Source organism: Hemibagrus wyckioides, linkage group LG28 (genome assembly GCF_019097595.1).
Source record: "Hemibagrus wyckioides isolate EC202008001 linkage group LG28, SWU_Hwy_1.0, whole genome shotgun sequence".
NCBI classification, from domain to species: Eukaryota; Metazoa; Chordata; class Actinopteri; order Siluriformes; family Bagridae; genus Hemibagrus; species Hemibagrus wyckioides.
The window spans coordinates 8,457,024-8,481,708 of NC_080737.1; the positions used below are offsets into that span (position 1 = coordinate 8,457,024).

The following is a 24,685-nucleotide window of genomic DNA, read 5'->3' on the forward strand; positions in this document are numbered from 1 at the left end:
GTCGGTTCCAGCTGTCCACAAACACTTCACAGTTTCTTTGGTTTGGGTTTAAAGGTACTGAATGAATCATGACCAGAGGATGAAAGCCAACACAAACCCACTGTCTCTTGACTGTGACAGAAAAAAATCCTGATATCTGAACAGTCCGATCGTTCGGAGCCTGGCAAAATACGAGAGAAATCCTGAGAACAAATCTAATCTGGTTTAGCTCTGAGATCAGAGGAAGTATGATACACAGGGAGAGAAAGCAGAGAAGGAAAGGACAGCAGTGGGCATGACTCTGGTCCTGCTTTATGTCAACACTATTTGCTTTTTCTTCGAGCAGATCAGACAGGTCAGAAACCAAACAGTACAAGGTTTGGATTGCACAATGGAAAGTTTGGCGAGCTAAAAAACACTCCTGCTTCTGTTCTTATCTACATCATCGTAACTGTTACGTTTTTATGCTAGTGTAGATGTTAGAAGACAGTCTAGTGTACCTCATTATCATTATACAAAGCTTTTTCCAGTTATATATGACATTACATAAATTTATGCTCCTAACACTACTAGTCAAATGTTTGGACATAACCTCTCATAGTTGCAACCATCTAGTCATCCTCTGGGTCGTGGGGAACCTGGAGAACCTATCAATCACAGGAGTCTCGGGGCACAAGGATGTCAATCTGTCACACACTCACACACCCATTCAAACACTACGGACAATTTAGAGATTCCAATCAATCTACAAAGCATGTCTTTGTACTGGACGAGGAAACTGGAGAACCCTGAGGAGGCTCCCAAGGTGTCCTGCATGCAAACTCCACACCTGCAGGACAAAGGTGGGAATCAAACCCCCATCCCTGGAGGGTGTGAGGGAAACCACCAAGCCACTGGAATTATGCTGTTACTAACAAAACTGTTTAACATGTGAATACTGTATTCCTGATGCACGCACTCTTGGCATCTTTTCAAGCAGTTTATGAAGGAGTTCCCAATGAGGCGGCTCATTGCTTCTTGTAAATTCATCCTAAAAATAAGATCTACTTTTTAGGCAAGCAATTTAACTGAGCTACTTGTTTTGATAGATAATAGTATTTTAAAAAATTTTATATATAGTCATTATCATAATATCTTTAAGAGAATAAAAAATACAGACAAAGAGGAAAACTAAGATAAAGTGTCTTGGGTTTGGAGCTGGATTGTCACGAATCCCCAGAACAGCTTTAAAGCACTTCTGGCATTGATCTCTGGAGCTCTTCCAAAAGATGTTTCCTCAGTTGGCGTTTTGATGCGGGTGATAGAGAGAGCTGTCTCAAACACTGCTCCAAAAAGTGTTCAATCACGCAGAGTGCCAAGGACATATGATCATTTTCATCGTCAGCAGGGAGAGTATGGGCGGAGTCATCCTGGATGAGACCACTCCCACCAGGATTGAAATGTTTTATCATTGGATAAAAGTGATCCGTCGGGTTTATAATGATTCACTGTGATGCTGTTTTGGAGTAAGCAGAGCCAAAGCACGCCAGACACATAAATAAGTGCCCCTGTCCCACAGGATAAGATTTTGTCACCTGTCTGTGTATATGTATAGAGGATATACTGTATGTTCAGACTTTTGAGTGGGAGTCTACTGCAAATTCATCACTCAGATCCAGATGTGTTATGCTTTTGGAACTGGATTCAGATCACATTCATCCATCCCAAATAACTTTTTGGAAGTGGAATATCTTTGATGTAACTGATCACCGGATTACACTTTTTTCAGAACAAAACTATAAAACTAATTCAGAACAAAACTGTACAAGTCACAGAAAGATGCAGATTAATCAGCACACTAAAGTTCTTATATCGAAAATCATCGGCTATCACATTCCCTATGTGCACTCGTGACATTGCCTGAAGTGGCATCTGGATCGTTTTAATCAGTAAGAGCTGCTGCAGTCTGCATGGTGTGTGCTTGGTCTGGTTTTGGAATCTTTGCTGCTACAAACACACACACACACACACACACACACACAGCCAAGACACTAAGTGCACAGTGTGAGTGTGTGCAAAAAGCAGTTACTTGTAAATACAGCAACGTATCAGATGTTGGAGTTTGCCGGTTGCTGCGGTCATGTGTGTCTATTGTGTGATTTCTTTCTCTAGTCATTCCTCTTCACTTCCTTTTTATCTCTTCTCACACTTTGACCACCAGATGTTTCCACCTTTTTACACTGCTTGTAAACCCCCTTACATTCACTAGCATTTTCCATTAGGATTCCACGTACATTTCATTTATTAATATCAGCCAAAGTAAATGAAAGACCCAGTGCGAGTGCATATTAAGCTTGGCGTTACGCATTCTCACACACGTACATCTGGCCCTCTAGCTGCGTGTGTGTGTGGTGTGCGTGTGTGTTTTTTCTCACCAGAGAGGGTTTAATCCCAATACTTTCAGCTGCTTGGAAGGCCAGGGTCAGATTGCGGCCCTACAGAAAAACAAACACGAGTATTAAAGGTCATTTGCCACACAGAACGACCAACCGAGCAACAAATACCCCAATCAAAAACAATAAACACGGACATGGCTGTCAATACACACCACATGTGACACGTACACGTCACACACCCAAAAACAAACATCTGTGCACATTATCCTCGTTAGTATGGCGTGTCATGGCATAGTCATCTAATTACTGCTCTAATGTTGGTTTACATAACATTTCAGTTACATAATAAACTAGGACTGGCCTATGTACTATTTAAGCAGCTCATTTTCATCAATAATCTACTCAAGCCTAAATGCAATATATAAGAATATAATTATGTTACTACATCCTGTTTTTCGTAAGATGAGTCTCTCTTTCCACACCTCCCGTCGTCAGCAAACGAACAATGCCCACACAAAACATTTTGATTCATTACAAGCCTTTATTCAATCCATGAAGCTGAATGGTTTGGTATTTCTCTCTAACTAATTGACGTTACAGCTGATGTGAATGTCTGCGCACTGTGTCAGGAAGCTAAACTCAAATGTATTGCGAGCAGCTCGATTCTCTTACAGTCACCTTGAAAACGGAAACAGCTTACCAAATAATTTACTATCAGTGCTTCAGTCATCGTTTCTCAAACCTTCATAAACACCGCTTTAAAGCACCGAGCTGGCGGCGAAGTTCTACACGTGTCCGTGAAACAACCCTCACTGGTGCGCCGGGACGACTCTTTGTTTACTGTGTATTGTGTTCCTTCATCCGTTCATATGCCATCTGGTAATATGTATTCTTTCAACAGCCTGCCAGTCATTCGTTAGAAGAGACAAAGCAGGGGAGGGGAAGCTTTGAGGTCTTACATGCCATGTTTGATGACTAACAGCATCAGGTATCAGGAGCGAGATTGAACAATAGACCTGGCTTAAGAGAGGCGAGTATTAATAAAGGCACAAAGAGCTGGCGTTGCCAAAAATGAACTCCTGAACTCCAGGAGTATACAGATATGTGCAATTATAATGAATTGCAGGTATATAATACTGCATTTAAATAGTTACAGATAATTCACAGGGTTCCACATAATGTTGGGTTTTAAAAATGCTCTTATTTATCACAGAAATAAAACTGTATAATCGTTGATTTGTCTCCGGGAGACTCAGGTGTCAGCAGTCTGATCTTCAGGACTTTGCCCTTTGCAGTTTCTCTGTAATATGACAAGCTGCACCTCTAATCTCTTAAAAACAGAGGAAATAAAGAGGCTGTTGAAGGAATGGCCATTTATAGCTGCGAAAATGATAATCTCTTGCTCATTATTAAGTTAAATGTTGTAACATGCTGTTGTTGGAAAATAACTTTGGGGTAAGAAAAGCAACTCTTTAAAAGTCTTCTATTTTATTCTTTACTTAATATACTGTACATGTTGTAAGTAAAGACGATTATATATGTTGTGTGTGTGTGTGTTACCTTGTCCTGGCTGATGAGCTCTTGATAAGGGATGTGTGCAGGCAGATACGTGTGTAGCAGTGCACAGAAGGCCAGACCATCGCTCCAACTGCTGCTGAAATTAGTCACATCGACGTTCTAAGGAATAAGGGAAAAAAATGATTCACTCCAGATTTCTGGCATTCCAGCATTTATCAATCCACCTGTAACAAGAACATAGTGTGTGTGCTGCCTCAGGGTGTACTACCAGAGAAATACCTGAAATGTCTGAGCAATCACAGAATCTCCAAGTGCTATTATTCTGACAAAACGACGCTCTTCAGAGGTGGACTTGGTCCTTGCCTAGCTGTATAACCCAGTTGTGTTTAGGCTTCAGGTCAAAAACTGATGTCCAGACATTCTGCTTAAGGATTCAGAGCAAAATTCATAGTTCTGAAGCAGACCATTACCCCACGCCATCACCCTACTAACACCATGTTTGTCTATTGGCATGATGTTCTTATTGTGGAATGCTCTGTGGGAAACCCATGCCTTCTACATTGCTAAATTTTCAATTCATCAGCCCACAGAATATTATCCCAAAAGGCTTGGGGGTTATCAAAGTATCTTTTTGGCAAATATGAATCTTCAATGCACTTCTGCTAGGATGTTAACCTCTATTTCCAGTCTTCTCCATTGGGAGATAATGTCTCTCACTGTGGTTTGCTTGAGCCCCAGACCCTTATTTACAAGGAAAGATGCTGGAAATGTTAGTGAAAGGTCTAACTAAACCCAGTTACCAATTAAATTGAACATGCGATGCAGACCTCTAAAACTGAACCATAACCTCACTGCTTGGCGTGATGTCGTTAAAACTCGAATGCACCACATTTTGTTCCTGAAGAATACGAGCATGTCTGCAGAATCAGACTAGAAGCATGTTTGGAAACAATCAAGACTAAGCCTATAATAATACTTCATTTGTTTCATTAGTATTGAGGACTGAATTAGATTAACAAATACAGAACTATGTTAGATTTCCAGATATTTAATGATCACACCAATCTCTAGGCAAATTTGCAGGTTGATTTGATTAACCCTGGTGAAGTACGGCTTGTGAAGGGTTCGGCTCTCAGCCTCATGAAGGTCCCTGAGAGCTCTTTTACCTGGAGAGCCGTTATACACATTAAGAGTGGAAAGGATGAGTGGGAGAACATGTGGCACGGCACGTTCACTCTTTCACACACACACAGAGAAAAGGGATGGAAGGGATGGAGCAGGATAGAAGCAGGGGCGTCATGCAGGAGCTCTCTTGTATGATGTCATACGTTTAAAATGAGTGTGTGTCTGTATGACAGGAGGAAAGAGAGGAAAGAGAGCCAGCGAGCGCAATAGAAGGAGAATGGCGAGATGGATTGCACGTGCTGGACGTCACACTCCTAACTCATTGTCCTTTACTAGACTTCCTGTCCCTTTTTGTATCTCCCTGTGCAGTTGTTGCTCTAGTATGTGTGTGTGCGTGTGTTTTTGTGCATGGCTGAGTTTGGGAACAGGGCAAGAGGCCAGCTGTGGCTCTCCTGGGTTTAGTGGCTTCATAAAAATCACTTGAAACACCCTATGATGTTGGGCTCTAAAGGATCTTCGTTCTCAGAATCACTATGAGCAATGAATCGATAAACAAGGAGGCGACATTTTAAGTTTAAGCCTGCAGGGGGAGGTTACGGGAATCGTCACTGAGGACAGTCAAGCAAAGCATGAGAAGAATACTGTCACACTCATGATGAATCTTTCGCAGCACTACTGGTTGTCTGATTTATTTTACTGAATCCTATCTTGACAAGCTAAGATTGATGGTACACTGTGTTAGATGTATGATACATAAATGAGATTAAACCTCAAACCAAGACACTTGTTGAGTAATACCGCAGCCAGAGAATGGCTTCATGTTACTGTACATTTAAGCAACACGTGATGAGAGACTGACAAGATTATTAATTATCCCTGAGCTCAGGCAAATGCTGAAATGTTAATTGACACCATTGGATTTTCCCACAATTTCTCCCACCTATAATCAGCTCTCCCTTATCATATGACAGCTACCATCTGGGAATGGTGAAGGAGAGCACACGCTTTCTCGGAGAGATGTGAAGCCGGCCAACCACATCTATTACACACTCGGAGGAGAGTGTTGTCCGTATACGTGAGCTCACTGATGCACACGACTGGCATCTGTTGATTGACAGAGGAGAGACAGCATGCTGTCACTTGGCCGTGGAAAGCTGTGCGGTTGTTAGGGATTTTAACGAATCTCCAGACGATTTGGTGAACGCATTTCTCCTCATGTATTACAAATATAAAATCTTTAGTCTTTTTTGCACGCCTACATTTACCTGTAGTTCCATCCACAGAGATAAGAATTTGCTCATTTTCTCTTTACTGTTCCCTAAAACCAGATGATTTAGAGATGATATATTTATTTCTTTTTGTCTAATATCAACAGGACATCAATTGGTAGGCGGCAAACATGACATGAAGGTCAATAAGGTGAACAAAGAGCTGCATTTGATTTGTAGTTGATTTATAGAAGAAGAATGTAATAAATTTGCTCGAATTTTAAAGTGAAGAGGGAGCTCACACCAGCGAGTCTATTTTTATTCTGCAGAAAAGGAAGACCTGCACAGGCCTGTCCTGGAGGCCGACATTCTTTGCATGCTTGCACCATCTGTCTCTTTACCAATTCTGTGTCCCATAATCATCAACAAAGCACACACACACACACACCAAAGGGGGTTACAATGAGTGCTGGGGATCAAGTGTGTGGTACAGAAGTGAGGTGGAGTAGCACGGAACTGCATCCTGGTCTGTGTGACCCGTGTGGCTGAGTAATGAAACGGACATGTAGGGAAGGGTGTGTGTGTGTGCGTGTGTGTGGGTGGATGGGAGGGTGGTCAGAACGAGGGCAGGGTCTGCAGTGTTAAAACAACAGCAGCTTCGATCAGCATGCTGAGACCGGGCTCTGGAAAGCAAACACTGCATCCAGTGACAGGAAGTCGCTCTTGGCTCGCTTATGTGAGACTGAGAGGGATAAAAAAAAAAAAAAAAGAGAAAACATGAATATTGTAATTTATGGAGATGCTGATGCAATAAATTGGAATAGAGATCTGGCAGGCTTCAGACAGAAAAAATGTGAAACTTGTTGTAACTCGAAATGTCGACGTGACATTTTAATCAGATAACGTGTCCTTCACAAATTCCTGTGGAAATTTTTCAGATAAACCATTTTAAACAGTAATAAAACCTATAGCTTATACAGTAGCAGCAGCTCTGTCATCTGTCTCAGCTCACTATAGCTACACATCCATCGTCTATACCCGCTTATTCCTAATTAGGGTCACGGGGGTCTGCTGAAGCCTATCCCAGCGCACATAGGACGAAAGGCAGGGGTACACCCTGGACAGGACGCCAGTCCATCGCAGGACTTTCAAATATAATCAATTACAAAAATATTATTGTTTATGTGTGAATCCATGCTTGAATACCTCACACTGACTCTGACGACATTCCACCCTCGGAAATATTCGGCCTACTCCACAAGTCTGTTTATCTCATTATCTGAATGATCCGAAATGGGGGAAGACAATTAGCTTTCTCATTCATCGAAAGTAAATCATTTTATTTAAAAAAAAAAAATAAATCGGTTTTAATTAAATCACTAAAAATGTTCTCATCCCATTAGCATGGATGCTAGTTAACCACCTTTTGTGTATTTTCTAATTCATCTCTGTTTTAAGAGCTGGAAGGGTTAAATGTCATTCCAGTTGTGGAATCAGCCAATTACACCCTCCCACTCTGATCCAAATTATGGCATTAGACCAAGACTGACAGTAAAGTGTATGGTAGTGTCATTAGTGCTTCCCATTGTCATGTCCTCAATAAAGACGAAGTCTCGGCAGTGTGATTGCAAGAGTGTGGCTTTGTATCATCTGTTAATGAAATTTCAGACTATTTCTGCTCCAGCAGCTGTCTGCGAATTTCGGATCAGAAGTCGCTCATTGCACACATAGACGAGAGTGGGTAATAATAACGCCTAGATAATAATAATAATAATAATAATAATAGTAATAATAATATTATTAATAATAATAGTCAATAATAATTATACAGAAATAAATTAATAAATAGAAAAAAAAACTTCAAATGCAATAAATAATAGCACATGACAGAAAGAATAAAATAATGACTATAAAAGTGATTTAAATGTGTAAATGAGAAATGAGAAGTGTGTCCTCTCCCCCTTGAGCGTTGGAGATTGACAAACATTGCATGAAATCTGTGGCGCATAAAAACCAAAAGGTTTTTTGCACCCTTTTTGTACGACAGTGATGTTGACCGTAATGCGTTTTGGTGCTAATACTCGACAAGCCCAAAGAGCAAAACTGCTGACATATTTCAATAATGCACGAGCAAATCAATTGAAGGCGCCGGCCGTATTATGGGAGTACGGGATAATAACGGAGAGTCAACAGTGCCTATGGTCATTTTGATTAATTTTGTTTGTGTCGTGAGGTAATATCAAACAAATTGTGCTCTTACAGCAATTACGAGGTTTATTTTCTGCTAACTAAACACTCACACACACACACACGCACAAAATACTCAACATGTCCCTGGATACTTGACGCTGTTATTTAACTGAAAGAAATCCCATTCCATGGCCGTGTCAACCAGTCAATGGCTGTAAGCGAAAAAATCGATGAGACTCTGCTTAATGCCTTCTCCTGAGTACATACACATCCAGTGTTTATATCTCTTTTGATGTCTGAGTCATACACCCTTATACACAAGTCCCCTTTTCCTGCAGACACAATAAACATATAAATTTATTTTGGCACTTTGAAGGCCCTTTGAGATTCAGCCTGTAATTGTAAGACAATATATACTTAGGGGTGTAGCACAATCTGTGTCTGTATTCAGATTTAAACCCAAAGCTAGTGGTCCTAAAGCAGAATTAACAGAAACCCAGAAATCACTACGGTGCTGGAAAACCATTATTTCCCAAAATGTAAACAAACTAGTAGTAGTCTGAATTAAACCACAGCGACCCTGAGCAGTGAAACTGTTAGTGTTAATCCTACATAACCATCTAGACCAGTGCATAGGTATGTGATTTGAGACATGAGTTTGTTTGTACACTTGGGGATACAGCGTCACACGGTGCTACACGAGCTAAATGACCACAGGACATGCTCGCTGGTCATTTGCATACATGTCACTCCCACAGCTCATTCTTTGTCTTGCAAGCTTCATATCTGATCTTTCATTCACTCCTGCATGAAAATACAAATAACTTTTTCTTATTGATTGTGTCCTCGATGCACACCTCCAGTCTCAACCAGGTTTCTATATGAAGCTTTCTTTAAATAAAACATGTGATTTGTGTCTGTTTAGAACACTGAATAATTTAACAGTATTGGGGTACATCCTTAAAGCAGCGTTGTGCTCAAATACTGTGCACGATGCTTAAGTCTCATGGAGGAAAGCGTGTGTGACTCAACATAACTTAAGGGTGTTTACCAGAACTGTGCCTTGATATTTTCCAGTTAAACATTACAGTTGCAATCTGACACGATTCTCCTGCTTATTCATGCAAATGCATTTCTGCTTCTGAGCTATATCTGAATCGTCTTCATAACTATCTGCTGATGACACACACACACACACTTCTAACCGACTGCCAGCTGCAAGCTAGCTAAGACTTTAAACTTGTGAACTGATTTGTATTTGTATTGTGTTGTAAAACAGAAGGCTGTCAGCGCTCTGCCTTTCCATCTCAAGATGAGACGAAGATAAAAGTGCAGCAGGAAGAGTCCGAGGTGAGAAGACTCGGAGCTGTGAATCATATGACATGCCAGACGAGGAGAGGGAGCGAGAGACAGCACAGTGACACAAATAATGCGAGCTGGCACCCGGTGTCTGTGCGAGTCTCAAGAGCTACAGCGGCAGTTTAACAGCTATTACAGGAGACGTCATGAACTCGGGGGTTGAGAATGGATTGATTTTTGAGCGGGTCACTATGAGGTGGAGAGGATATTCTCAGCTGAGTAACACTAAAGGTGCAGTGATAAAATAAGTGTTAAAGGGACCGCCGCTAGGGCCACGTTACAACGCTGCGAAAAGAAGAAGAAGTAAATATTATTTCCCCAATACATCTGAGAGTGACGAGGAGAAATACAAGTTGTAAAAATCGTGGTTTAGATAAACTGAGGCTCAGCTTCTCTCTCTCCTTAATATGTGCACACATCATTAGGAAAATCCCCGAGCATGCAAACTGGTGCAAGTTATCTTTACAGATTTTCACACTTACTAAGAGGCATTTTTTCAGTACTGACTTCTCTTTTTCATGTAGTTAGCTAAGTACTTTTGTGTAACAGTATTTTTTTGTGGTATAATTAAATCATAGTACTTTTATTTAAGGTTTATTGTTAGTGGAAGACATTAAGCCAATTAAAAGTGTATACGTATTAATGTACAAAAAATTCAATAATTCAACTTCTAGGGCCAAACAAAATAAAGTCTATGATACCAATGCCAAAAGCTTTTAGTCAGCAGTAGGTCTACGGTAGAGACAGATGAGCGTCCCTGACCCCATTTATCAGCTGTCTTTAGTTTTAAATGCTGCAAAGTAAGCAGAGTAATGAAAAATGTCTCCGAGCCAAAGATTTAATAGCTCAACATTAAACCTGGTAATCCATTAGCTAGCTGAGTGAGTGAGACAAGCTAGCCAGATCTTTTGAGGTTAGTGAATGTCTGTTGTATTAAATATATCTAAGTCAGGGATGTCCGATCTTATCCGCAATGGTTTTCATTCCAAGCAAAGCAGGAGCCACACCAGTGGTAGGTTTCTCGCCTACCATGCGGAAGGCCTGGGTCCCAGCCAGTGCCTCCACCCCAGCCACTGGATGCAGTGCCGGTCCCAAGCCCGGATAAAATGGGAGGGTTGCGTCAGGAAGGGCATCCGGCGTAAAACCTGTGCCAAGTTGTTGTGCGGACCAGTTGGTCCGCTGTGGTGACCCCTCATGCACGTAGGGAGCAGCCGAAAGATCAACAACAACAACAAAGCAGGAGCCACACCTGATTCCACCTGTTTAACCAACTGATCTTGGCTTTCCATAGATTCAGGTGTGGCGTCTGCTTGGTTGGAATGAAAACTGGCCCTTTGTGGATAAGACTGGACACCCCTGCCCAAATATGTCGGGCTAACTTAGCTAGTTAGCAAACATTACCTTTGTACATACTTTCTATACTTCATTCACTATTTGGTTAGCTAACACAAAAGTTTAAAAAAAAAGTTTTCCTCGCATATAGAACTGCTGTCAATCAGTCATTAGTAAAGTAATTATTCATCCGAAGAAAAATAGAAAAAAAAAGAGAAAATATTGCACAGAACACCGAGGTCAGAACTCTAGGGCAGCATGTGGACCAGAGTGAATTTCCGAGCTCGGAAGTGGACGTCACGTGATGCAGTGATTTTGTGCTGCAAGGTAAACATCTGTGCGAGAAGTGTCCCAGAACAGACCTCTTGTACAGATCTTCAAATCTCAGTCTAGGGATATGTGTGTGTGTGTGTGAGAGAGAGCAGGAACTGTTTTTGAGGAATCCGTTACCTTGGTATCTCTCTCTCTCATATTTCCCTTGTGGCATTATGACTCAGATTTAGTTTTGTCTAAGCCTCGCCCCCCCACTGTTTCCCAAAGGCTTGCTGCTCGACAGAGGTTGACGATTTTTAGCTCGCATTTTGAAATTTTTAGATCCAAAGCCGCCTCCCGGCAGTGCTGTTTATATTTGTGCGAGAGAGTGAGTGAGACGTGAACAGCTGAATCCTCTGTTTGTATGAGCGGCTTCGGTCCCCTGTTTTCTTTTCTCATTGTCTTCATCCTGAACAAACAGCGGGCCTGGGTCCTCCTTTTTTGTTCTTCAGCTCCGCACAAGAAGGGGAAAAAAAGAAAGAAATGAAAGCGACCTAAATAAACTGGATCAAAGAGAGAATAAACATACAGTGGGAACATGATTTAGGAGATTTTCAGTTTCATGTCGCAGTGGATAGGATATGAACCTCAGGCACCATTGAACTCCTGAAGAAACATTTAACTGTTTAAGATCTGGAACTGTGACCTGAGTTAAAATTTATGAATAGCCCACAGTTTATACTTTTAATTATAGCCAGATCCTACACAACCTTTACACGTGTGTGTGTGTGTCCTCAATAAATCTGCATTGTTTACTCTAACCCATTCCGTTAATAAATGCCCTTCCTGATCAATGACTTTGGCGGAAATGGACATTTAAACGTGAGCTACGTGCTTGCAAAAGTATTGACATGCTGCTAATGCACAGAATTAAGGGCAGGTAGTGTTGTGTGTATGTGCATGTGTGTGTCAGTGTGTGTGTGTGTGTATGTGTGTGTGTGTGTGTGTGAGTCTCCATTCCTGGAGGGATAAGCTTTGATGCAGATTGTAGCCTTGGTCAAGCCTGCCTCACTTTGTTATTTACCTCCTGTCAATTTGTCTGTGATTGGGTGGCTGATTTGGTCCTTTAGGCGCAATGTATCCTCCATGATCTCTCCCACTATCTCTCCCTCACACACACACACACACACACACACACACAAAACATTAATCACACATGACCAATCTACGACCGACAGCTTGCCAGTGACCCTGACCTGACAGTGGGCATCAAACTACAAATGACAAAGAAAGCCCAGTTTATTAAAACAACATGTGGGTATTCTGACAGGAAGTAAACACAACTAAACAGAAGCTGTCCAGATCTTCTATTCTATTCAATGTTCTATTAAAGCTTTGTGCTTATTTTTTCACTGAATATTCACATTACAGTGAAAGCAAAAGGAGTCATTATCCTTATGGCAGGGATGTCACTTCCTTTTAACGAGCCTTTGATTTGATGAGCTGACTAAATAGAATGGCATGAGTTGTGCTCCATCTCTCTCTCTCTCTCTCTCTCTCTCCCTCCCTCTTTTTCTCTCTGTCTGTGTCTCAGTCTCTCTCTCTCTCTCTCTCTCTCTCTGTCTCACTCTCTCTCCCTCTTTCTCTTTTGCTCTCTCTGTCCCTGTCTCACACTCTGTTTTTCTCTGTCTGTCTCTCTCGGCCTCTGTCTCTCACTCTCTCTTTCTTTCTTTTTCTCTCTCTCTCTGTCTCACTCTGTCTCTCTCTCTCTCTGCCTTGCAATGATGATGTTCTGTGAGTTCATGTATGTAGAGATAGCCCTTTCCTCTGAGTTTGATGTAATAATCTGAATCAGTTCAGTTTGTAATCAGTCCAGTATGATTTTTTTTACTTATTTGTCTGGACGTCTGGTTGAGAAACTCACAAGAGAAAGACATTTAAAGTCAGGAAGTCTCACTTCGTCATTTCTGTCTCAAACAGGTACTGGGAGGATCAGGACGGCTGTACACTTGCTACACATCGTGTCATTACTGCCCTTGTCCAGCCTTCTCTTTCTCTGTGCTCAGGAGAAATGAAAGTCTGCTGGTGAGTTTTACGTCTCTGTACACCAGGGCTGGGCAATTAATTTTTACAGGGGGCCACATAACAAATATGAACTGTGTTGGAGGGCCGAACCAATGATAACTTGAACTTAATTCTACTCAATATTAATTTTTTCCCATTCTAAAAAGCAATAAATTATATATTTTGATTAGCTGCTACTGGTAATCAGAAGAATAAAGATATTCTGTAAAAATATTTATGTAAATTTATGAATTGTTGTGTAGGTCAAAGAGGAAAATAATCCTATAGAAGTAATAAACAGTTTAAAACAAAAACAATCATTGCATCACTGTTTCTTTTTATTTTTAATGCTGACCAGCATTAACGTGCCAGCATCACCTGTTACTGTTCAGACAGGTACGCACGTCCATACATAAATAATAAAACGCCAGGCTTTTCCAAATAAAAGCAACACAGTTGTATTGCATGCACAGCATCAATACTTGCTCATTTATGTTTATGACTGACTTAACGCAGGCCAGACAGGGACGTCCAAAGGGCCGGATGTGGCCCACGGGCCGTAAAATGCCCAGGTCTGCTGTACAGCTTCCTTTGTCCTTTTACACACATAGAAACCACACAACTGACACAAGGTCAGAGGTCATTAGCTGTGTTCATAAGCAGCTCAGCAATCAGGTGATCAACATAAACAGTCATTAGAAATCAGAAGGAGATTACTGAGGCCCATTTGAATTCAGTGGAAATAAATCAGGTGGATATTCAGTTACAGTGATTCAGGTGTGTCTGTGTGTGTGTGTGTTTAAATTATCAATTATTCTAAAGAGTCGTCTTTAGAATAATTCAGATTTTGTCTCACAAACTTTTCTTCATGTTTTGTGACTGACATTATTTAAGGCTCGGTTAACACAAAGAATGAATTAATTGAGAAAAATTCAAATTAGTGCATGAAAAGCTCGTATTCAGAAAGTCAGATGAGTGCAGTATACAGCTTCACGATAGCTATTCTGCATCTGTGCAACATTAGTAGAGTTGTGTGAGTTGTTGACTGATGTTGCCATCCTTTACATAATTTAACATAATAAGTAGCTGTAATAACGGGAGAAGGATGGGAAGCGGAAAGACAGTCGCTGACCTCGTTTCGAAGAGAAAAAGGGGAGGTAGTGTTCGCTGAGTCACACAGAAGTGGTTTATATTTGCGGGTTTAAATGTCAAATGTTTTATTATCAAGCCCGAACAAAGTTATGTACGCAGGAGCACAGGATATGACAGAAAGCGTGACACTAATGGATGAAAACCGGAAACATTATTAATGATGCCTAATTTCACACACATGGACACTCACACTAACCTATCTTACTGAAAAAACATGAACGTCGCCATCATACCCAGATCCATGGAATACACAGAAGCACTTTTATGATCGAATCATTTTACGTCCCTGTGTAAACTGTTACCATAGCAACAATAACATATTGTTTTGAGTGTAGTAATATAGATTTGGTTATAAGATGTTCTGCTTGGAAATCGACTCTCATCACAAACCAGTGGATATAAATGATGCTGAGAGCTTAAGTTCGATTTCCATTGGACGTTTCTATTAAATGAGAATATTTATATATCCTGTTTATTTTAACAAACATAGTTTTTAGAATAAACATTAGTGCTAAAGCATTGATTTAGTCTATAGTTGGTGTGATTTCACGTTATTAATTACAAGCTAATATTAAACTTCCTCATCAGTTTTCAGCTTCACATCTATCTAAATTCCCGGTCGGTCAGTAAAACACCACAGTGGATAGTTCTGATGGAGATTCAGATGGGAAGATAGGAAATGGTTCATTTCTGGAGCTGGAGCATATCCCAGGGACACCATGTGTGAGGCGGGGATTTACACACAGACTTTCACACCTAGGGGCAATTTATCTTAGCTGTTGAAGGAAACCAGAGAACCCACTGTGCCACCGTCTCAAATGATTCCAAATTGAATCTTGTACTGTTATTAAATAAGCTTTTGACATAGTATGTGCACATCCCTGTGTCTGTCGTTCTCCCCACCCTGACAACAGGAGGAAGGGGAAAGGATTTGAATAAGGATGTTGTGTCTATGCGCGCACATGCTTGCATCGAAATTGCTGATCTTTGAAGAGAGGAGTGTGTTGCGTGGCACTGTGCTGTCAATCTCTGCATGTTAGATAGCAATTAGCAGTTGTTCAGATCCCTGGACTGTTATTAGGCATCGGTGTGTGAGGGAATAATCTTACAGCTAATGACCCTTATGACAGAGCCATGAACAATTGCTTTGACCTTTTGGTCAGCACAGGCTAAGTTCAGGTTGAAGTGTGGAAGGAAAGCCGGCCTGAAGCCACAAATGTTCTCCCGCTTCCTTATCTCTGTGTTCTTATCTCTCTGCCTTTTGACTTTAATTTGAGACGCATGCTCGAATTAGGCATATGAAGAGCAATAGCTGTAAAAGGTCTGAGCACGTGACAGACTGTAACAGATGGTCTTTATTAAAGTTAAAGGTTAATGTAATCTGCTGCTTTCTTTTGTTTTTTCCGTTTGGTTTTTTTTCCCCTTCGGGTATAAGGTGCTTATTATTGGTTGTACTAAAGCTGTGTACATGCAACCCTAACCAGCTATAAAAAAAAAAAAAAAAAAATGAAAAAAAAAAAAAAACTATAATAAAGATGACAGTATTGTTGCACTTGCAGAAAAGCATGAAGCGTTTTCATTTCCAGCAGGAAGTGACTCAGACTGTATATTGCATCTGCTAAGCTCATGTGCTAAATTTAGTACTTCACACTGCTCTTAGTGTAAACGACACTGCATTTCATTATCTCGGCATCGAGGAGCCGAGAGACAGTCTGACTCTTAAGACAGACTTTAATTACGAAGCCGCACACAGAAAAAATGCGCAAGCAAATAACAAGCTTAATTATGGACGATAATGAAAAGAAAAACAAAACAAAACTATAAGCTAAGCTTCTTACTGCATTCCAGGACTAGCAGGACTGACTATTACCCCATTTATAGGTAGGACTGGGTAAGAGGACACAAAATCACAAACCCCGTTTCTATATCGAAGAGGAAAACGTTACTCAGCATTATACTGAGCCAGATGATGAAGCAGTTGTTGAGCAAACATTTGTCTTGTGTGATCAGGGTAAATCCACTAAACAGAGTCACTCGACGTTATGAAAGAATAAAATCTCCAGAGTGAGATGACTCAACGGTCTCTCTGGGCAGTCTGCCTTTTCAGCAAACTCACAAACAATAGCAGTTATTCTTAGCTTCTTAACCTAAACATTTATTTATCCTGTAATGGAACCACTTTTTTTCTGAGGCGCAGAAAAAAAAGAAACCATAATACATACATACCTATCTTTGTTTACCAGAGGAGACTATTAGTGGAGCTAAGCGCTTTAGCTCTCTAACACACGAAGATGTTAGAGGCTCGGCTCTAATCCCCTTCGGCCTTATAGAGGCTATTAGCACATGAGGAGTCATGGGAACAAATACCTAACACACCGGGAAGTACACAAACAGCACAGCTGCCATTCGACAGACCTGAACACTCAGGATCATACACAGCTGTGCTATGAAATACATGGACGCTGTTAATGATTTCACATAATTTCCGTGATAATGGCTTTGTTCTATTGCACAGGGAGAATCTGATGAGGCACATCATCATGTAATTACACATCTTATTTCTGACTTGATCTTGGGGCTAAGTGATCGATAATAAATAAATAAATGTTTTGTTAGCACCATGAATAATGTGACTGTAAGCAGTATTTGTGTGAAATTCAGAACAAAATAGCTGAGAGAGAGAGAGAGAGAGAGAGAGACAGACAGAGATAGAAAGTGAGAGAGAGAGAGAGAGAGAGAGAGAGAGAGAGAGAGAGACTGAGACAGAGATAGAGACAGAAAGTGAGAGAGAGAGAGAGAGAGAGAGAGAGAGAGAGAGAGAGCGAGAGCAGGAGACTGAGACAGAGATGGAGAGAGAGAATGAGAGAGAGCAAGAGAGAGACTGAGACAGAGATAGAGACAGAAAGTGAGAGAGAGAGAGAGAGAGAGAGATAGAGAGAGAGAGAGAGAGAGACTGAGAGAGAGCAAGAGAGAGAGACTGAGAGAGAGATAGAGACAGAAAGACAGAGACAGAAAGTGAGAGAGAGAGAGAGAGAGAGAGAGAGAGAGAGCAGGGGTGATGTGAGGGGAGGAGGTTAAAGCCTGTGCTCCTTACCGGATAGCCTTCTGTTTTCTTCTGGCACCACTTCAGTAGAGCGTTCCTCTTAGATCCCCCATACTCCCGCGCCAAAGCGGCCAGAGGGTCTGTTCTTTCCACACTGACACCAGGGACACACACACACACACACACCATGTCATTCACACCGCATCTGTGGAAGTTTATGTGCGCTTAAAGGATGCTTATTTGAATTGAGTTTGAGTCTGTGTGTGTGTGTGTGTGTGTGTGTCTGTGTGTGTTTTACCAGATACATGTATTGTGTTTGTCATATATATTGTGATACAGTTAGAGCTTGTGTGTGTGTCCAGGTGTACATGTCCTCTCCTTTTATCAATGCAAGGATGAAAAAGTGAGTTTTAGTGCATGACAGGATGAAGGATAGCAAGTATGTGTGATCTTATGGGAAGTGTGGAAGACACCGAGGTCATTGCTCTTAGTAATAACAGTGTGAGCACAGAGGCTTACTGGACTGCGTGTATATCTGCAATAATATGCATTAGGGGTAAAATAAGAATACTACAGTCACTGACAGTACAGTCTTAAATCACTAAAAAGCTCATGTACTTTCATTTATCAAATAGTTTATTTTCTCAGCTTGCATTCAATGAGACAAATCGGTTCTTAAAACTTAAAACAGTGTTATCATTTCTACTACACACAACACTTAAGGTTATTTCTTTACTTTAAACAGAATTGAAACATTTCCCTGTATTGAGAAAATAAAGGAACACTCGATTACGAGAAAATCTACTGGGGCAGGTGCTTTATTATGAAAATTGATTATCCATCCCATCAATGGTATCTAGTGTAATGTAATAATGTCTGGCAACCTAGATAGGCAGTAAAGTACATTAATACAGATGCAAGAATGTCACAAGTATAGAAATTCCCAAGTACGGAAAGACTCAGCTATAGTCATTATCCTTTTTTAGCATTTGGCAAAAAATTAGCATGTTGTTGGCCATCATTTGGGTGTGAGCTATGGTGCTGTCTCTTCCTATGGGATATAACAATTATAATTTATATACACTGCCCAGGCGTAACATTATGACCACCTGCTTAATATCGTGTTAGTCCCCCTTTTGCTGCCAAAACAGCCCTGACCCGTCCTGCACTGTGTATTCTGACACCTTTCTATCAGAACCAGCATTAACTTCTTCAGCAATCTGAGCAACAGTAGCTCGTCTGTTGGATCGGATCACACGGGCCAGCCTTCGCTCCCCACGTCCATCAATGAGCCTTGGCCGCCCATGACCCTGTCACCGGTTCACCACTGTTCCTTCCTTGGACCACTTTTAACAGATACTGACCACTGCAGAACGGGAACACCCCACAAGAGCTGCAGTTTTGGAGATGTTCTGATCCAGTTTTTGAGTTTGAATATATAAAATTTATATATTTATATTAGTATATCAGTATTTTTTAGTCTTCAAGATACAAGGTGATTGTGTGGCAGGAGATTTATGTTTATTGAAATTATAATAATAATAAATTAAATTCATTAATCAATTAACAATTTATTATTAAATTAATAATAAATTAATAATTAAAAATAATAATAATAATAATTAAACAATAAAATAGATAGCATGAACTGTTTTGTCATGGCTGTAAAATTAATATGAATTTTATAGAATTCAGCTTTTCAAAGGGAAGAATTTTTGGCTGTGTGTTATCGTATCAGTATCAGGTTATTTTGCGTGAAATCATTAACCTCACAGTGTATTGATCCAGTGTTGAAAAGACGTTCCATTATGTGTGTCACAATTCTACAGTCTTCTTCTTGTAGCTCTGAAATTCCACTGTACTGATGCAGATCGTAAAACATTTAATCGCGGAATTACTTCCCTTCCATGAATATTTTAAGTAAACAGGTTTTCTTTTTGTTGTTCTTGTTTTTTTCTACATGGAAGGAAGTGCTACAGATGCTGTAAATAAAGATGATTGAGTTATTCCTTTCATTACATAAGGAACAAGCTTTTGACCTACATGATATATGATTTAACAAAATGATATTAGTTTATGGAATTAATGAAAAGCCTTGATAGTTGGCTCTGAATGTCTGGATCCTGCTGCACTGTTACATTAACAGATTGTCACTGATGACTGAAAGCTTTCTAGTAATGAACTGAAACTTTAGTGCCTCAAGTGGACAAAACGGTAGAGTAAATACAATGCCTGTTAGAATGCAATAAGCAGCGATGTGTTATGTAAATGTCCTGGAGTTTACTGTTGGCAGGGTTGGTATGTTGGTGTGTGAATGTCAGTCTAGCATTGTGTGTGTGTGTGTGTGTGTCCTGCTTACTTGAGCTTACTGTTGGCCCTGTTGTAAGTGAATGAGGAAGTTCTGCTGCTCAGCGCAGCTGGAGTCTTGATGACTGACTCGAGGGACGGACTCTTTCTCATCAGAGACGAGGGCTTTAACTCATCAACTGAAAATGAGACAGAGAAGTTTGACAGCTGAGTTACAGATGCAGAAAAGAAAAACCCCAAGCAAGACAAAAATGGAGATTGACTAATGGTGCATCAAACCTTCCAAAGTTAGTCACCTTTGACAAACTCTCATGACAAGTTACACAGCTAGGATTTTTTTTAAAACCTTTTTTTAAAAACTGTGATTTATATTAAAGTTAAATACATGGTATATTTTCAGCATTACTTTGAAAGCCCCTTCAGAAACAACACGAATAAAGAGAGGTGTGAAAGACAGTGTCTCAAGTTGCCTGCTAAAGGGGCTGATCATTCAGACACACTAGAATTAAATGTCATGGCTGTACTAAAAACAAAAAAGGTATGTTTCAAACCAATTATGCATTAATACAAATATATACACACTGAATACAGGCATAACATTATGACCACTAACAGGAAGTGAATAAGTGAATGATCTCCTCATCATGGCACCTGTTAGTGGGTGGGATATATTAGTGAACATTTTGTCCTCAAAGTTGATGTGTTAGAAGCAGGAAAAATGGGCAAGTGTAAAATTGTTTGACGAAGGGCCAAATTGTGATGGCTAGACGACTGGATCAGAGCATCTCCAAAACTGCAGCTCTTGTGGGGTGTTCCTGGTCTGCAGTGGTCAGTATCTCTCAAAAGTATCCTTTAAGTCCTATAAGATGCTATTGGCCCATGGAGGCCCCACATCACAAGTTCCAGGTGTTAAAGGATCTTCTGCTAACATCTTGGTTCCAGATACCACAGCACAGCTTCAGGGATTTAGGGGAGTCCATGCTTCGACAGGTCAGGGCTGTTTTGGCAGCAAAAGGGGGATCAACACAATATTAGGCAGGTGGTCATAATGTTATGCCTGATCAGTGTATATGTACACACGTATAGACACATATGTACAATTGGTACACTGACAAATTAAGCTGAAATTAAAGAATAATATTGGAAAAAAGATACTGTTGAATTATTTTTCACATTTTCTCATTTCTCAATTATTTCTTCGCAGAACACCACAAAGGCCAACAGATGGCAAATAACAATTTATTATTTATTTATTTTTTATATTTATATATAATTTATAGTTACATTTAACATTGTGGAACCTTCATGACACAAGTTAAAACTTGTGTTATAGAAAATAAACACACCTCACCATCCTTTCTTGTGACTCTTGACGTTAATAAGAAACACACACACACACACACACACACGAAATGAGCAAACACCTCGCTTGAAAACTCTCTTGTGGAAGAAAACCTGATAAAAAATGCATGACATTTGCGACTGTTTATAAATAAATTTCTCCTTACATAAAGTCACCATATTACTCATTAGACATACTTCTTGCTTGAATAATTACAATCTGTTTATTATTGGAATTAAATTATGTGCTGCATTCACCACAGCCCTTGTTGTTGGAGCTGTTACTATAGAAACTTCGACTTCGTATTAAAACTTTTTGGATTAAGACCTGGGATTGTACCATTATCACCTAATTACAATCCTTGTGTGCAATATTACAGCTCTACACTAGTATTTGTATTTATTTATTCTTTTTTTTTTTACAGTTTATAAAACAGTGTATATATTTCTTTCTTTTTCTCTTATATTTTTATTTTCATTAGAGCAACTGTAACATGGCAAAGGAACTTCCCCCTGGGATTAATAAAGTTCTTTGAATCATGAATCTTGAATTAAAGCCGTCAAAGCTGCTGACAGAGAATATTAATCCAGACCTCCTGAAGAATCAGATGTGAGAATTGTTCTGCCGACAATACTGGGGTATAAAAGCTTTATTAGTACCTGCGTGAGAGGAATCCACCAGGTTGATTCTTCTTTCCAGGGTTTTAGACAGAGGTTTGATGCATGAAGGCCTCTGTGATAAAGCAAAGGAATAATTTGTGAACAAACAAACAGACTTAAAGACACACTGTCATATATACTGTGGGATTGTAGCACCTGAATGGGTGAGACGGCAGCCGCAGGAGCGGTGCGGACTGGAATCCCACTCAGGGGGCTTCTGGGAGATGTTGGTATCTGCACTGTACTGGCAGGTCCATCTAAAAAGGAGTATAAAAAACAAAAGGTTAGTACAAAAGATGTACATTCCAAATTGACAGCGAGACTGAAATACAGGTTTACTCGGATTTGGAGCCTCTGTCCTCTGAGCAGCAGTGATTCATTACTGGATAAACGCAGCCAGACAGCCATTTGGACCAGGTTTGATGAGGCCATTGTAAAAGTGCCATGATTACATGACTTTATGATGAATTGTTGCAGCCATCAATAACCAGACTCTTTGTCTTATTATACCAAGAGCATTAAATAAACCCTCTAATCTTGTGCGCTTTTCTTTTCAAATCAGAGTCTGAGGCTGAGCTGATGAAAATGTTTTGGGAAGGAACACAAGCAGCCCTACCCCTGCTGATAAGGGCAACATATATGACGTCCAAAAAAGATTAAACGAGTGAAAGAATGTGAGAAAATGCGAGTCCTCACTCTTGACAGCTGTGTCAAAGGACTTGATGAGGGATTTGACAGTGGCCCCTGGCTCTGAAGGTGTGCTGCTTTCACTCTCACTACCAGGTGCATTCTGGGTCATAGCAATTCCACACCACTGAGGGCTGCTGTCCGAGTCTGAGAGACTCCCTTCGTCCTTCCGTGACCTGTCAATCACACAAATACAAACGCAATGCAAAGTGGAAGGTTTTGGAGGGTAGAAAGAATGTTGCGGCTTAAACCGAACTAATGAACTATGGCAAAATTTGACATTAATAGGTCGGTCTTTATCACTTAGCATGCATTCTAATATTTCACGCTTAATATAATAGCAATCGCAAACATCTTCACACATCAAATCCTTAACTTGCCCCAAGCTATTCCAATTATATACGGCTTCCTGTAAAAGGATGCGCTGAAACATGGGAAAGCGAAAGCCAAAATCCCAGAGGAAGCTTAAAAGAAAAGAATAATAAAAAAAGAAAGACACACAGCCATGTATAGAACCATAACAAAATGATTTATTCACGCCAAATTTATTAACAAGATAAAAAGGTGAATATTCATACATTAATAACCGTAAATGATCCGATTAAACAGCAATTTGTTTGTGGTCAGTGAACATGTCACAGTAACAGTGGTTTACAATGCAAATAAATGAAACCATTTTTTAAATGCTTTCTCTGCATGACTGTGCAATCATAGTTATGGTTCGGTCATATCCTGAAGAAAGTTTCATAGCAGTAAGTGCTGTATGGCTGAAAAATCCAGAGAGGATATTGTATGCTTTTGAGCATGCAGTACATGGCTTAGTGAAACCTGAGGTATTTAAGTATTTCATTAAGGATGTGACTGTTCAGTGTTTCCGAGTTGAGGAGAAGATATCATGCTGTCATACTTTCTTAAAAACTATTTTCGAAAACCTTCCATTTTAAATGAGCTAATAAAAATCCCATCGCGCCATCTAGTGGTGGCTGGCAAACATGACGCTAAATAATCTTACATTCTGGATATTTAAAGTGAAGGCATAAAATACTTTACATCTTGTAAATTACAGGAAACTGTATTGTCAGACCGAAAGAACTCATTACATCAGTTATATAAGGCGCATTTTTGTTCATGTAAACACTCAGAGAAAGCATGAACAGTACAGTGTGTGAAACCACGAGGCAAATCAAGCCGTACTGTAACTATTACAGTGACTCAGTCGTAAATATCCTGGTAAATTATACTAGAATTAAAGCAAACAATCAGGTCATTGTAAGTGAGACATACATGACCCACAATACACACACACACAGAAAGTGCCATTTTAGTTGCAATGCAAATCTTTCCAAGGCTGTACATTATATAATCTGTTAAAAGAACAGACACATTATACATGTTCATTTTACTCCTCCCTTTTTTTTTTTAAAAAAAGAAAATCCATCCAACATTCAATATTTGTACAATATGTGAATAATGAATTAATTAGCACAAGCTAAAGCCAAATGATCAGTGAATTATAGTATAAATATGATAGCCATTAATTTGGTATGCACAGTCTGAAAGGTAAATTTGTGATATGTGTGATCCAGCTGTAAAAATCCAGCCTGGCTTTCAAGTCTTTCATGCGAATAAAAGTAAAGCAATAAAAAAAGTATTTTTGTGGTTAAAGATTCGTGCTAATGTTTATTATACAGCAATACTGAGACACATACGCGCACACACACACTAATACTGTTAACTGGTCAACTGAGTATAATACTGTATTCTTTATTATCCCTCCACTGCTGTCTTGGCGCTTTCAAACGCTGATCCCGCAGTGATTCTGAAACACAAAGGAGAAAAAATGTCCAGATGAAATGAGATCTGGATATAAATGAATATAACTGAATAACCCAGAAATTATAAACACCTTACATCACCAGGTCAGATGCTCATTCCGTTATCATGCATGTCTTGAAATGCACATTAGCACTGTGTTTAACCTAAACGAATTCTGCAGACTACACAGGCATTTTAATAGAAGAGTTTTGTATTTCAGCTTTCAGAAAATGTTCATAAACAGTGCAGTAACTGCCACAAACTGCTGGTGGCGCCAA

The 24,685-nt window shown here is 39.9% G+C and overlaps 1 protein-coding gene across 8 annotated transcripts in view; it reads right to left on the reverse strand.

Moving 5' to 3' along the window:
• specc1 (sperm antigen with calponin homology and coiled-coil domains 1) overlaps window positions 1–24,685 on the reverse strand; it is an 88,411-nt gene that overhangs the window by 6,017 nt on the left and 57,709 nt on the right. For 7 of the 8 annotated variants that reach the window (XM_058383159.1, XM_058383164.1, XM_058383158.1 and 4 more), the window contains 7 exons: window positions 22,602–22,768; window positions 22,062–22,162; window positions 21,906–21,978; window positions 19,957–20,083; window positions 17,649–17,751; window positions 3,915–4,031; window positions 2,394–2,453 (listed from right to left, as the gene is read on the reverse strand). In XM_058383159.1, the coding sequence (XP_058239142.1) occupies window positions 2,394–2,453; window positions 3,915–4,031; window positions 17,649–17,751; window positions 19,957–20,083; window positions 21,906–21,978; window positions 22,062–22,162; window positions 22,602–22,768 (748 nt within the window). Of the gene's footprint in view, window positions 1–2,393; window positions 2,454–3,914; window positions 4,032–17,648; window positions 17,752–19,956; window positions 20,084–21,905; window positions 21,979–22,061; window positions 22,163–22,601; window positions 22,769–23,118; window positions 24,412–24,685 lie in introns of those variants that run through there. The other variant, XM_058383166.1, reaches the window with a different exon arrangement.